At 41.2% G+C, this 15,290-nt stretch overlaps 1 protein-coding gene across 3 annotated transcripts in view; it reads left to right on the top strand.

The window, feature by feature from the left end:
* MED13L (mediator complex subunit 13L) overlaps positions 1–15,290 on the top strand; it is a 289,944-nt gene that overhangs the window by 259,743 nt on the left and 14,911 nt on the right. For all 3 annotated transcript variants that reach the window (XM_061141858.1, XM_061141857.1, XM_061141856.1), the window contains 8 exons: positions 1,522–1,701; positions 2,306–2,529; positions 4,351–4,543; positions 5,274–5,700; positions 6,341–6,560; positions 7,623–7,811; positions 12,791–13,014; positions 13,203–13,345. In XM_061141858.1, coding sequence (XP_060997841.1) covers positions 1,522–1,701; positions 2,306–2,529; positions 4,351–4,543; positions 5,274–5,700; positions 6,341–6,560; positions 7,623–7,811; positions 12,791–13,014; positions 13,203–13,345 — 1,800 coding nt within the window. The remainder of the gene's footprint in view (positions 1–1,521; positions 1,702–2,305; positions 2,530–4,350; positions 4,544–5,273; positions 5,701–6,340; positions 6,561–7,622; positions 7,812–12,790; positions 13,015–13,202; positions 13,346–15,290) is intronic.

Below are 15,290 nucleotides of genomic sequence, written 5' to 3'. Positions count from 1 at the left end.
AGCAGTGTCCTTCCACAATATCCTTTCTGTTTTGTATGCACAGGAATAGAGTTCACAAAGAATTGCCTCTGCTTTTATTTTTCTTTAACCTGTAACTCTCTTGGTCTGTCATTTTTCCTACACTGGGTAGAGCCATGGGTACAGGAAGTACTTTACTTTTTTCTTTACTGTGAGAAGAAAAGAAGCACAGGCTTGAAGATAGAGGCAGTTAATCCTGCTGCAGCCTCAGGCAGGCAGCAGAGTGTCTGAAGGAGAGACAGCGCCTCGACTCCCACAGGCGGTGGGCATCTAGCAATGTAGTGGTCTCAGCCCCAGACTTGTCAGATAGTCTTCCAGTTTTTCAAGAGAAGCTGGAAATCCAGATTTGTGTATGAAATTTCCTGAGAAATCTGTTTCAGATTGAAAAATGAAAACAAAACCTCTGTGCCACCAATTTGCAACCCGTGTTTGATTTGAGGACACACCTGAGAATGTCTTCAGACCCTTAAGCACCCTGTGTTCCAGGTTCAGTTGGTAAATAGGTCACAGGTTTCCATCTGTGCCGCCGTCCTCGTCAGCTGGAGAAGAGGAAAGGAAAGGTCTGCAGGTTCATAGCTGACCACCTCCAGCTTCAGTACTTCTTTCTTCAGATCTTTTAGGGAATTTGATGAGCATTATAGACCCTCTCTCTGCCCACTGGGAAGAAATACACCTGTGTTCATGCAGGCCCGTGCAGTTTGGGGAGAGTTTCAGAGGTTTTCACGTTTGAGGTTAAGGAGTCCTTCTGCTAGCAGGAAGAATGTGCGTTCTGAAACCCTGACTCCCCAGCTGTCCTAAGCTTCTTTTTAAATTCCTTTTTCCCACTCATCATATAATCAGATAAACATTAATATTTATAAACAAAAGTAATTAAGGACTGGACTTCCCTGGCCTTCTAGTGGTTAAGAATCCACCTGCTAGGGCAGGGACTCGGGTTTGCTCCTCGTCCAGGAGGATCCTGCCTGCCATGGGGCCACGAGGCCGATGCGCCGCAGCCGCTGAGCTGGCACTCCGGAGCCTGCAAGCCGCAACAAGAGAAGCCACTGCAGTGAGAAGCCCACACTGCAACTAGAGAACAGCCTCCTCCTGTTCACTGCAACGAGAAACCTGCACACAGCAACAAAGACCCAGCATAGCCATACATGCATAAATGACTTTCTCAAAAGTAGTTAAGAAACTAAAAGTAATTACGAAGCAATCATTAAGAAATTTTTGCAGCTCTTTTATGAATACCCTTGGAAACAGGTCTGTATGGTTTTAAAAAGTCAGACCTATTCACCTTTCCACTTTTAGGCAGTTCTATAGTTAGCCTTGATTATATAGAATAACCTTATTTCCCCTTTTATTATTTCCAATAATAATAAAATTTATTATTTACTAAGTATTTTAGAGTCTACCGTAAGTAGACTCTGCTGCTAGTGACGTCTCTGTCACGTCCTGTCGCTGAGGTCGTGCCAACCCGCCTTGACGGTTCCTGTCCTGTTTCTGTCACTTCTCTTGCAGTGCTGGACATCAGCATGCTGTCCTCCCAAGACGTGGTCCGTACGCTGCTGTCCCTGCAGCCCTTTCTCCAGGACGCCATCCAGAAAAAGCGCACGGGCAGGACCTGGGAGAACATCCAGCATGTGCAGGGGCCACTCACCTGGCAGCAGTTCCACAAGATGGCAGGACGGGGAACCTACGGTAGACCTTTCTCCCTATTGACAGTCTTTCGGATTTTTTCTTCCATGAAAAGAGCAGCTTTAGTTACTGTCAAGTCCTTCCTTCGCTGACAAAATAGAATCTTTTCCCTCCTGACTACTAAATTTTATAATCTCCTGTTTTCCAGTAGTCAGTTTTGGAGATAATGTTTCTTAATGTCTTTGGCATAATCAAGGTCAATGGGGCAAATAATGCAACTAGACTATTTGTTAGAATCTCCTCTTCCCAGTCCTCACTGCCGTTTCATCTGGATGAACCTCTGAACTCGTTCTGTCAGCTTCTTTGTAGTCAAGACCATAGTGCTTGTCTTAGAGGCAGATAGATAGTTTTGTTTGGAGAACTAACACTACCTGCTCTAGTCTGCACTCACTGAACCTTTATAAGCATGTTCTGACTCATTTAATTAAAGTTCTTCATCAGGGGCCATTTAATTAGAGGATTTGAAGACTACTTTTAAGAGTATCATGTCAGCCTGCAATAAAACGTCTGATGCCAGAATTAAGACGAATCGCCAGAGAATTCACAGTTGTGGAGGTAGGGGGGAAAGGACTCGCAAGAGCTTTCCTAAACTGCAGTCTTGTTTTAGGTTCTGAAGAGTCTCCTGAGCCACTGCCCATCCCCACCCTGCTGGTAGGCTATGACAAGGACTTCCTCACCATCTCGCCATTCTCCTTGCCGTTTTGGGAGAGGCTGTTGTTGGACCCATACGGGGGCCACCGTGATGTTGCCTATATTGTGGTGTGTCCAGAAAACGAGGCCTTGCTCGAAGGAGCCAAAACTTTCTTCAGGGACTTGAGCGCTGTATATGAGGTGAGAAAGACACGAGAGGTGAAAGTCATCTGATGCAGGTCCTCAGATTATTTCTAGTTGTGACTAAATTTTAAAGTATAAATACCTTCAAAATAGATCTCCAGGAAAATTTGCACATAGTTGGAGGATGAAGAAAAGGATAAGGTGGCAAGTTTTTCAGGAAGTACATTGTTTTCCCATCATAGCTTTATATGTTATTAGATTGAAAAGATTTTCCTCTACTAGCCTTACTACACATCTTAAAATCCCATCAGCTGTTTTTTTCCCCATTTATGTGCTTGAGTTTAAAAGGACTACTCACCGGGGGATAGTGGTTGTTCGGAAGATGAACTTTACAAAAACAAAGCACATCTACTCTTGGGGGTGGGAGGGAGTTCCTGAAAACAGTATAAAAATGTTTAGCTGGAAAATTCCTGAATCATATAGAAGTTTAATGACTCATATCCCTGTTATGTTTTATTTAAACATCTTAATACTCAGTTTTGGTACAGATTAATAATGTAATAACCCTAGTAATGTTAGATAATTTCGTATATTTAGTATATAAAGTCCTGTTACTTTTGAAAAATTAGAATCATATCTGTCTTTAAAGAGTTAGTGTACATTTCTTCTGCTAAAGTACATATACACTAAAGTTTTTGTACCTTATACTCCCAATTAATCTTCATATTTGATGAGAGTAAATGAAATTAGTGTTTATAAAGTGTTTGGAGCTGTGATATATTATAAGCATTACAAAAGTGTTTATTAAATAAGATGCCAAGTTGAATTTCAAAAATATTCCATAACAGAAATTGACCATCTATAAATGTATGAGTACACATGAAATGGTAAACTTACATGTTGCTTCAAAGAAAAGAGAAGACGCTTATGTCTGAAATAATGGCATCAATTAAGCCACTGAAGGAAATCCTTGGAAACAGTCATTTCTAAACAGTGCCTGGTCCATGATGCGTAATAATACTAAATCACAATTACCCTAATGCAGAAAACTTGTCTAAGCAATTTTAAAGCCCAGTCATTCTTTTGAATGAAGCTCTCAGCATAAGTTACAGAACATAAAAGGATTACTTGATCACTTCAGAATTGCTCTTTTGGCAGTAATGCATACCTGCTTTAGAGGAGTGTACACTAGAGGATTTTTTAGGAGCTTGGTAAGCCTTCTGTTTATTAGCTCTAGTATGGGCTAGTTATATGGGCTCTCCTGCCAGTTAACATGTAGTTAAGTAGCTTACTTTTTGCAGATATATGGTATTCATTCTTTACCATAAGCACCCCTTTAATGTTCTGGAGGTTAATAACGGGATCTCATTGTGCTAAAACAACGATTTACTTTTTAAAAAGTGGTCAGCATGTCCACTGCTTTAGTGGCCTCTGCTCTTGGGGATCTCCAAATGTAACAGTGTAACAGGTGGCCCATAAAATGTTAGTGTTATCTTACGGGAGAACATCCAGAGTAGAGATTACTTAAGAGATTTCAGTGGACATATGTCTCCTCAGCCTTTGTAGGCAGGAATCCGGCTCTTGATTTGACCATTAGCAGTCAGGTAGCGCTCAGCAGTGTTCCCTTATGTGGGAGGAGGTGCTTGGGGTGAAGAAGCCTTATTTTTTTCTTCAGAACATTTTTCCTTAGAGAGGCTAGTCCAGGGTTTGGAGAGACAAGAGAGCAGATTCAAAGACATTACTGGTCTGGTTGCATGTGGCAACGCTGAGAGAAGAAGGAAGAGGCCTCCATGTGTATGTCAGGTGTCTCAGCGGCTGACGGTGCGCTCTGAGGAGGGAGGGTCCCTGTTCTGAGTGGGGTCTGCTGTGTTCTGTCAGATGTGCCGGCTCGGGCAGCACAAGCCCATCTGCAAAGTGCTGCGCGACGGGATCATGCGTGTGGGGAGGACCGTGGCGCAGAAGCTGACGGAAGAGCTCGTGAGCGAGTGGTTCAGCCAGCCGTGGGGCAGCGAGGAGAGTGACAATCATTCCAGACTCAAACTTTATGCGCAAGTTTGCCGCCATCACCTAGGTAAACGGGGATTTACATGACAAAGTCAAATTTGAGATATGGAATAGCAGATTGTTTCCCCCCCTCCCCCATTCTTACCTGAAAAAATCCCATGGACAGAGGAGCCTGACGGGCTACTGTCTGTGGGGTCACAAAGACTCGTACGTGACCGAGCGCACAGTCTTTTTGTTCTAAGTAGTTAAATGCTAGTTTTAATGTGTTCATATATTCTTGAAAAGCTATTTAAAGTTAGCCTAAAGAAGTCATATCTAGTTTACTCCACATTTCGAAAATGTAGCAGCATGATTTGGTATTAACTGGTTAATTTTAACCCAGATTCTCAAGAGAATCTTACACCTAGCTTATAAGGTGTTAAACACATAGGAGCATGATATACCATGATGTCTGTAGAATACATGGCCTCTCAGTTTTTAGTGAAGGTATGTGGAATTGGTCTGAAAGGAAAATGATTGGTTTTCCTGTAAATGAAATGGTTTTCTCCTTTTTCTTCTCTGTTCTTCAAATGAGGCTCTTCCAGAGTTTATAATAAGTAGCCCCATGTTTACTTCCTGTATACAAGCTTGTCTGTATACAAGCTTGCGTTCCGGTGTGGAGATAGCATTTTGGGTGTCAGAACCAGAGTATTGCAGCCTGGAAGCATAGCTCTTCAGAAGGTGACTGTTCTGAGTGTCTGTGTCAGCCGGGCCTGCAGAACGCCCCTGAGGGCACTTCTCTGTGTGTCCTCTTTCAGCACCTTACCTGGCCACTCTGCAGCTCGACAGCAGCCTGTTGATCCCACCTAAGTACCAGGCCCCACCAGCAGCAGCACAGGCGCAAGTGCCACCTGGGAGCGCTGGGCCTTTAGCTTCAAATCCAGGCTCGGCCGCACCCTCGGCGGGCAGTGCGTTTAATCCCACCTCCAACGGCAGTTCTCTGAACCCGGCTGCAAGCAGTGCCGCCTCTGGCTCCGCCGGGCCCCCTGTCTCCACATCCGCCTCTGCTCCCGTCATCAACCAGATGAGCACTGCCTCTTCCTCAGGATTCAGCGGTAGTGTCGGGGGGCAGAACCCCAGCACCGGGGCCAGCGCTGCAGAGAGAACGCAAGGGAACCTGGGCTGTGCTGGAGACAGCGAGCCTGGGCAGACCTCCTCGCAGCCCTCCCAGGACGGACAGGAAAGGTACGGTACTCTGACTGAGCCGAGTGGCTTCGACTTGGACCCCTGGGCTACTCTTATTCTGTGCCCCCAGCCCCCTCAATTTCACGCGTCTCTAAACCTAGTGAAGTATCTACTTACTAATTAATATACTTAGTGTAATTAATATTACTATTAATACTATATGAATATATGAATAATATTTCTCTGGTGGCTCAGATGGTAAAGAATCTGCCTGCAGTGCAGGAGACGCAGGTTCAATCCCTGGGTTGGGAAGATGCCCTGGAGAAGGGAATGGCACCCCTCCAGGATTCTTGCCTGGAGAATGCCATGACAGAGAAGCCTGGTGGGCTACAGTTGGACAGAGTCCAACACGACTGAGTGACTAACATTTACACTTTCAACCTCTTCGTATTAACATAATAGCATTATAAAACATCTTCGTAGAAGGAAATCATGGGAGTGAAAAGAGATCTCCCATTTTAGAGAAGCACATTGTCATTTTCCATCTATCTTGGTGCCAACTGACTTGGTTTGCCTTCATTTTGTTCCCTTTTGATGCTGCATTTACTCTATAATCACTGTCCAGGGAGTCAGTCTGCTCTGGAGTTGATGTATTTTTTATAATTTATGTTGCATGTCTCATAAGTGGCTCTGTTCACAGTGTTACAGAAAGGGAGAGAATAGGAATTCCCACGGAGCCCGACTCTGCAGACAGCCAAGCCTACCCTCCCGCTGTCGTCATTTACATGGTGGACCCCTTCACATACACTGCGGAGGAAGACTCCACTTGCGGAAATTTTTGGCTGTTGAGTTTGATGCGCTGCTACACAGAAATGCTGGATAATTTACCTGAGCATATGAGAAATTCTTTCATTCTCCAGGTAACTAACTGCAAGTTTATTTACTTTGTTGTTACTTTTATGAAAGTAAATACATTTTTTAAAAAATTGTATGTATATGAAAACAGAAAAATTATTCTTAATTCTACCTTTTAGATTCAGACATTATTAGTTAGTATTTTGATGTTTCTCTAACCTCTTTTCTGTGTTTGTTTATGCAATTGAGATCATATTTTCATGTAATTTTTTTTCTACCGTTTCACTGTTTTAGCAATCTAGTGGTTGGGATTCTGTGCTTCCAGTGCTGGAACCAGGTTCAGCCCCTGGTTGGGGAACTAGGGTCCTGAAAACTGCATAGCGTGACCAATAAATAAATGAATACTGCCATAATAAACATCTTTATGTGTAATCTCTCTTTGATAAAGATACTGATAAATAATGCCAGATTCCTTTCCCAAAAGGTTATAATTATTTACGGTTCTTTCAGGAGTGAATGAGCATGCTCATTTTCACTGCACCTTTGCCAACTTCATAGTGTAATAATTTTTTAAGCTTATAATTTAATAGGTGAAAAATGATGGGTGTTTAGATTTTTGTATTGCTGTCCGTTTTAACTCAAGTCATTTCTATAGAATTAATTTAAAGCTCCTGGAGTAGTTTGTTGATAGTTTTTCGTTGAAGTTTTGTGTCTCACATGATTAGACAATAATCCGAGTGATGTCATGCATATTAAGTGTATAAGAACTGAGAAATATATTTAAAAGCAAGTTTTAAAATTTGAGGGCATGGCAACAATAAATTGAGAATTTATCCCTAAAATGGGAACAGGGTAATTTCTAAGTGACAATGTAACTTGCCTAGCAGAGTGACACCCTTTCTTAAACTGCTGTTATTTGTAATATAAGACTTTGTGTCAAAAAAAAAAAAAAGACTTTGTGTCACTGAAAGGAATTAAGATTGGATTATATTATGTTTGGCATTTCTGTATTTTAAGACTAAAGTTGCCTCCCCCATTCAAAGAAAGAATTCAGACTATTTCCTTTTCCAGCTGCCTTGTTAGCGTATTAGATCTGTTCCCAGTCTTGTTTGTATTTGTGTCTGTAGATTGTGCCTTGCCAGTACATGCTGCAGACAATGAAGGATGAGCAAGTTTTCTACATTCAATACTTGAAGTCCATGGCATTTTCAGTGTACTGCCAATGCAGGCGACCTCTGCCTACACAGATCCACATTAAATCCCTCACAGGATTCGGGCCTGCTGCCAGCATTGAGATGACTCTCAAGAACCCAGAGGTAGGCAGCAGCAGGGCAGAAATTTGCAAAGACTGCTTTTATACTAAAGATGTAAGCCAGGAGAGTTACTTGCTTGTTCTGTCTTCTCCCTTTACATAAGAGTGGTAGATTTCTCTAATCCTTAAGTTGAAATGGAGGAGGTAACTTCTCTGAACTTGTATTTTTTGAGAAAGGGGGCAAGCAAACTCCTGCTTTTTTCTTGATGTAAGACCTAAGGCAACAACACACTTATCCTTCTTACTTACTATTTTACTTATTAATGTTCAGCTTTCCTATATTTATTTTGCTCATTATATTTAGAAGCTGATCTGTGTCTTGAATCAGTTTCTACCTCTACCTCCCCCAGCTCTTGCCTCCTGGAGCAGCTGTTGTGTGTGTGTTCACTCTACATGGGCCGCTCACCTCCTGATGCTTCTCTTCCCCTGGTCTCTGTGCTTCTGGATGAATGTGTTTTCTCTCCATCTTCCTAACCCTGTCTTCCACAGATGTGTACCTCTAAAACACCAAGGCAAACATTCTTTAAACAGGAGTTGTACACTGCTGTTGTTTTACTAGATCATCTTTTCCTGAAGACAGATGTACAGGGCAGTGTTGAGGACTTTCAAAGCCTTCAAAAATCAATTCCACAACTTTTGCATGAAAAATTACCCATTAATAAGAGCCAGCAAACACAGCTTTACTGTTAGAGAACTTAATACCCAAAACTGCTAATTTTAGTTGGTAATGTTTTCCTGCAAAACTTAAAAAAAAAAGACAACGTACTACTTAATACCACATTTGTTGTAACTTGGTTCAAGTCAGCTTGGTCCCAAGGAAGGGAACTGCTTAGCTGACAGCCTACATCCACTCTGGGGTTATAGAAAAGTTCTGTCTTTGGCAATTTTAGGTTAGTTGGTTGAGTTTGTGTTTTTTTTACTTTGGTGAGCAAGTCATCTATTTTCTCTACTACTAGCTTTTTCTAGAATTGTAATAAATCTGTGCCTGGAAATCACGAGTTTGTCCTTTGTGTATACACTTTAAATCTCTTAGTTCTTTACCTCTTGTGGTTATTGTGCAGTTCAGATGCAGTCATTCCTTATGCTTTCGTTAAGAAGCTATCACAATTTCAAGTGACAGCTAACAGCAGTCTGCATTTTCATAGAAGTGAGTAAAGGCTGACTACCTATATTAAGATATCCCAAGGCATTATGTAATGTTTTAAAAGATTATATAACATACTGGCAGAACACCGTGAGAGTTCATGAGACAAAGTGAGGCTCAGATGAAAATATATCGCAAAAATATGCTTTCTTCCTTTTGCTTTGGAACGGGAAGAGAGAGATCAATTGTTTGGCCTAATTAAAAACCTAAGAACCAAACATTATGAATACTTACTGAGGCCCGTAAATCTTCGCTTGCATTAAGGCACTGGCCCACTGCTCGGTGCGGCCTCTCCTCAGTCTGCAGGGAGAATTCTATACTTTCATCCAGCCGAGTGTCTGCTGCATGCCAGACTCTGCATTAGGTGTCGACTGTGCAGTGGTGAACGTGATACTAGTCCTCTGCTTCCAGGGATTCTCAGTTTCTGCAGTGGTACAGCCTCATGCAAGCTCCTGGCAGCCACTGTTCCACTTGCTGTCTCTGTAGGGTTGCCTGTTCTGGATGTTTTATGTAAGTAGATTCATCCCATACATAAACTTTTATGTCTGGCTTCTTTCATTTAACATCATGTTTTCAAGGTTCCTCCATGTCATAGCACATGTGACACTTCTGTGGCTAAATAATACTCCATTCTATGGATGGGCCACAACTTGTTTATCCCACTAGTGGATGGACGTGTGGACTTTCCCACTTTCTGGCTGTTGTGACTAATGCTGCTCTAAATAGCTGTGTATGAGTTTTTATGTGACTGTGTTTTTGGTTTTTCTGGTGTGAAATTTCCAGGTCTGTGGAGAGTGATAAGGTTAGGTTTGAAACTTGAGCAAGTTGTTGAATATCTTTGTATCCTTGAAATGAAGGAATTGAGTTAAATTATCTCCAAAGTCTCCTTTAACTTCAAAATTCTGTAATTCCATTATTACTGTTTCTTATGCTATAGAATTCACGGGTTGGCAACTCTTGACTATGGGCCAAACCCAGCCTGCAGCCTGCATGTGTATGAGCAGCCAGATAGGAGTGATGGTTACATTTTTACAGAAAGGATTATGTGAAAGAGACTCACAAGGCCTAAAGTATTTGCTGTCTGGTCCTTTACAGAAGTTTGCTGACCCCTGCTGTAGTCTACTAAATACTGATACATATGTAATAGCTGTAAACAAAAAGGTTAAATTTCATCACAGTTCATCTAAAATATTTGTCCTAGGTAACAGCTAATGCTTTGATTTCTTAAATTGCACACACACACACAGTAAAGTATAATATATACACAGAAAAGTGCCCAGTCTTAAGTGTTCAGTTCAGTCGCTCAGTCGTGTCCGACTCTTTGAGACCCCATGAATCGCAGCACGCCAGGCCTCCCTGTCCATCACCAACTTCCAGAGTCCACCCAAACCCATGTCCATCAAGTTGGTGATGCCATCCAACCATCTCATCCTCTGTCATCCCCTCCTCCTGCCCTCAATCTTTCCCAGCATCAGGGTCTTTTCAAATGAGTCAGCTCTTTGCATGAGGTGGCCAAAGTATTGGGAGTTTCAGCTTCAACATTAGTCCTTCCAATGAACACCCAGGACTGATCTCCTTTAGGATGGACTGGTTGGATCTCCTCGCAGTCCAAGGGGCTGTCAAGAGTCTTCTCCAACACCACAGTTCAAAAGCATCAATTCTTCAGAGCTCAGCTTTCTTTATTAAAGTCCAGCTCTCACATCCATACATGACCACTGGAAAAACCATAGCCTTGACTAGACGGACCTTTGTGGACAAAGTAATGTCTCTACTTTTTAATATGCTGTCTAGGTTGGTCATAACTTTCCTGCCAAGGAGCAAGCATCTTTTAATTTCATGGCTGCAATCACCATCCACAGTGATTTTGGAACCCAGAAAAATAAAGTCAGCCACTGTTTCCCCATCCATTTCCCATGAAGTGATGGGACCAGATGCCATGATCTTAGTTTTCTGAATGTTGAGCTTTAAGCCAACTTTTTCACTCTCCTCTTTCACTTTCATCAAGAGGCTCCTCAGTTCTTCTTCACTTTCTGCCATTGGGGTGGTGTCATCTGCATATCTGAGGTTATTGATATTTCTCCCAGCAATCTTGATTCCAGCTTGTGCTTCCTCCAGCCCAGCATTTCTCATGATGTCCTATGCATATAAGTTAAATAAGCAGGGTGACAATATAAAGCTTTGACATACTCCTTTTCCTATTTGGAACCAGTCTGTTGTTCCATATCCAGTTCTGATTGTTGCTTCCTGACCTGCATACACATTTCTCAGGAGGCAGGTCAGGTGGTCTGGTATTCCCATCTCTTTCAGAATTTTCCATAGTTTATTGTGATCCACACAGTCAAAGGCTTTGGCATAGTCAGTAAGTGTACTGCTTGCTGAATTTCTATAAGTAAAAATATTATGTAACCTAAGAGCCAGAAATAAAGCATAACAAGCATCCATCTCTAACATCCCTTCTAGTCACTCCAGTGGTGGTCACTATTTTGACTTGTAACAATGTAATTTTGCCCGTCTTTTGGCTTTTCTATAAGTGGAATTATAATTTGCAATCTTTTGTGTGACTTCTTTTATTCACTGTTGCGAATTACCCATTTTGTTGCTTGTGGTAGTTTTTTCATTCTCTTGGCCATTTAATATTCTGCTTGTGTAACTTTATCACAGCTTATCATCCATTTTACTATTCATGGTTATTTAGGTTGTTTTCTCTTCTGAGCTTTTTCTTTTTAATTTAAAAACTAAAAGTAGAAGTTTTTATTGAGTTCTTTAAATTACTACTCTATATTTTTCTTCTTACTAGAAAAGTTTTTAACCAACCATTCTTAACTTGACCAAAATTTTAAAAAGCAAAGATATTTTGTAAATGTGTCACAGACACGGGTGACAGAACCCTACTTTTTCTAAGAAGACCTTCATCTGAATAAAGTCATGAGTTTTTAAGTAAGCCTCCACCAAGTCTTCTGGTAATTGGACAGAAGCAAGCCCACCATGGTCCATGGGAGATGGGTTAGACAGACAGATGTTCTCTCAGTTTTTCCATAATTTCATTCATTTTGTTGCCTGGAATTAACATCACAGTTCGCAGGGGCTTCATTGGTACATCATCAAAGGACCATCGGCCTCCCAAACACGTGTCACTCTCCTCCTGCACTGAGCAGTTGAATTTCTGGATTGCCTTCTCGTAGAAAAATTCTTCTTCTGCATTTGCAAACACTAACTCATGTTTTTTTTTGGTTGCTCCATTTCTTTTTGGAATTGCTTTTTCCTGCTTCCACAAACATCTTGCTAATCAGAAGGTAGAAGTAACACTTCCCACATGGCTTGTTAGTTCTGTGTGCCTTTTTCTGAGCTATTAAAATGGATACTGTTATGAACATGCTTATACTTGTCCTTGGTCAGCATATATGTGCATTTGCGGGGTGGCGGGGGTCAGAGGGTACATGTTTGTTCAGCTTTTATAGCTGTTGTCAATGCTTTTCCAAGGCACAGCTTATACCATCAGTGAGAGAGAGTTCTGGTCACCCTGTTCTCATGAGTATTTGATGTTGTCTGTCTCTTGTATTTCAGACATTCTGGTGGGTATATAGTGGTTTTAATACACTTTCCTAATGACTAAGTTGGGCCAATTATTTATTTTCATAAGGAAATTCTGGCTTGATTGAGTTCCCTAGCTCAGGTAACTTATACAGTCTTTTTGTATCATTATTTATTTATAGGACTAGTCGGTGTGCAGTCTGTCATCATTTCTCCCTGTTGGTTTCCCTCGGTGCTGTATGAGTTTTGTTGTGAACCCCGAGTTGAGTTGCTCTGTGTTGTTACTGATTCTGATTTTCTTATTTCAGCGGCCCAGCCCGATCCAGCTTTACTCCCCTCCTTTTATATTGGCCCCAATCAAAGACAAGCAGACAGAGCTGGGAGAGACACTTGGTGAAGCGAGCCAGAAATACAACGTGCTCTTTGTGGGCTATTGTTTGTCTCATGACCAGCGCTGGCTTTTGGCTTCCTGCACTGACCTCCATGGAGAATTATTAGAAACTTGTATTGTAAATATTGCTTTACCAAACAGGTGAGGAGCCTTGGTGTTTGTGGTGCACGTGACCTGACACTGTGCCTTTTCTCAGCTAATGGATCTTTCTAACTCTCCTACCTAAATGCAGTGGGTACCATGGGGGTGGGTTCTTTGGAATTTTCTTGGTTTTGTTGTACTCAGTAATAGCTTTGACTCATTTGGGAACCCTTTTCCATTTATTTGAGGTCACGGAGGAGTAAAGTATCTGCACGTAAAATCGGGCTACAGAAGTTGTGGGAATGGTGTGTCGGTATTGTCCAGATGACATCTCTGCCCTGGAGAGTTGTGATCGGGCGACTTGGGCGTCTAGGCCACGGGGAACTCAAAGGTGAGAAATTCCTGAAGCAAAGGAAAAAGCTGAGCTAACGTCATTAACTAAGCTGAGGGAGAAAAGAGTAAAGTTGGTAGTAAGAGTAGATAACAGCAGGTTATATTTTCTGATTGTTTTAAATGTACAGGGTAAACTTGTGGTTTTTAGACTCATTTACAAAGAAAATTTTAAATATTGAACCTAGCAGAAAAATAATTCTTTATATTAATCTATAAAAGTGACACTTAATAAATTAGATTTTCTAACCTTTGTATATTGAGTCAGTGAGAACAAGTCGGTTTTTTTTTTTTTTAAACAAGTTCAACCCGGAAAATTTTATATCAGATTATGGATGATAGTAAACGTCATATATAGCCTTTACTTGCATTTGCTTGTTTGTTTTTGGTGGTTGATGGTGAGGCGATTATATTGTTTTAGTGGCGTGATAACAAGATAATCCTTGTTGACGAGGACAAGTAGTTGCAAATTATAAACACTGTTCCAAAACATTACCACTGTCTGATAGTCTGCAGTCTGGAAATTTAAGAGAACAGATTTTTTTTTTAAGTTGAATCCCTCAACTCATATTCCTTATAAGAAATACAACAAAGGACTAAAAGTAAGTAACAGTGTAACACCGCTGACCACTGGCGGCTGCCTTGCCTGAGGTTGAGCCCAGCTCATTCTTTATCCTTGTGGAGCTACTTGTACAGTTTTATATAAGCAATTTGAACAGGCCTAGATCTTTTTTTTAAGCCTGTCAATGACATATTTATAGAAAATCCAGTATATGCATATAGATGTGAATTTTTTCTAAGGTGTGTGCAAAAGCAAGCATGTGTCACAAATTAGCCTGGTAGTTTTGCATGTTTCACGTGTATATTAGGGCAGAGTTGGCAAACTTTCTTTGTAAAGGGCCAGATAGTAAATATTTTGGACTGTGCAGGCTAGCTGGTCACTGCTGAGCAACCCAGCTGTTCTACTGTACTCTCACATTAGCCACAGACAGTGCCCCCTGAGTGGGCGTGGCTGTGTTCCCAGAAGACCTTGCTGACATCAGGTGGCGGGCACCACGTGGCCTGCGGACCGAAGCTTGCAGACCCTTGTGTTGGAGTGTGCATGGTATTTCTTTACGTGAAATTTATATCAGGTGTTTGGGGAAACCCTGAAATAAAACCCCTGATATGGATATAACTTGTCTTGTAGGGGTTAATTATTAGGGTTTAACAGCAGTTTATACAAATATATAATATGTATTAAGTGTTTGCTTAGGAATCTTCTTATACACAGAATTTTTTTATTAAATCATACTCTAGACCAATAGAAAAATATCATCCTTTTCATTTTTAAAAGAATATTATACTTATAATGAATCTCTATCAGTAGCCTGGAGGTCTGTTCATTAGGGGATTCATCATTTCATTTCTGTCAGAATTCCTATCTTCTCTCCTAGTATACCTTTTAGTCAATCTTATTTCTTAAAGGCTTTAAGCTACTCTTAACCCTTGGGAAAAGTTAGAATATAATAGCAAAGAAGTAGAGGGGATAAAAGTATAGCCTAGCAGTCTAGTCATTTGGTGTTTTGGAAAATTGTTAGAGCTGTTGCCCTCCCTTGTATGATTTTTTAGAAGGGACACAAGTGTGACCAAGGGCTCCATCAAAAGACTGAGAGAAAACACACCTTCAAGGAATAAACACAGAAAACAGCCTAGTGTACAGGACATGAGTTTCTTCCTTCGGGGATCCGAGCTCTGCACTACCTTGCATTTCTGTGGGGCAGAAGCAGATACAGGTCCACAGATTGCAGTTTTGTGAATCTCCATTCTTAATCACCAGAGTGTTTGTGATAAAAAATAATCATACCGGCTTTCTTTCTTATTTGGTTTTTAAATACTGAATTCACATCTCTCGGGTTTTTCTGTGGTTTTTTAAACATAGGCCCTCCTTCATGTTCCTTGACCCT

The sequence above is a fragment of the Dama dama genome, chromosome 5, assembly GCF_033118175.1.
Source record: "Dama dama isolate Ldn47 chromosome 5, ASM3311817v1, whole genome shotgun sequence".
NCBI classification, from domain to species: Eukaryota; Metazoa; Chordata; class Mammalia; order Artiodactyla; family Cervidae; genus Dama; species Dama dama.
This window is presented reverse-complemented; position numbering and strand designations above follow the sequence as displayed.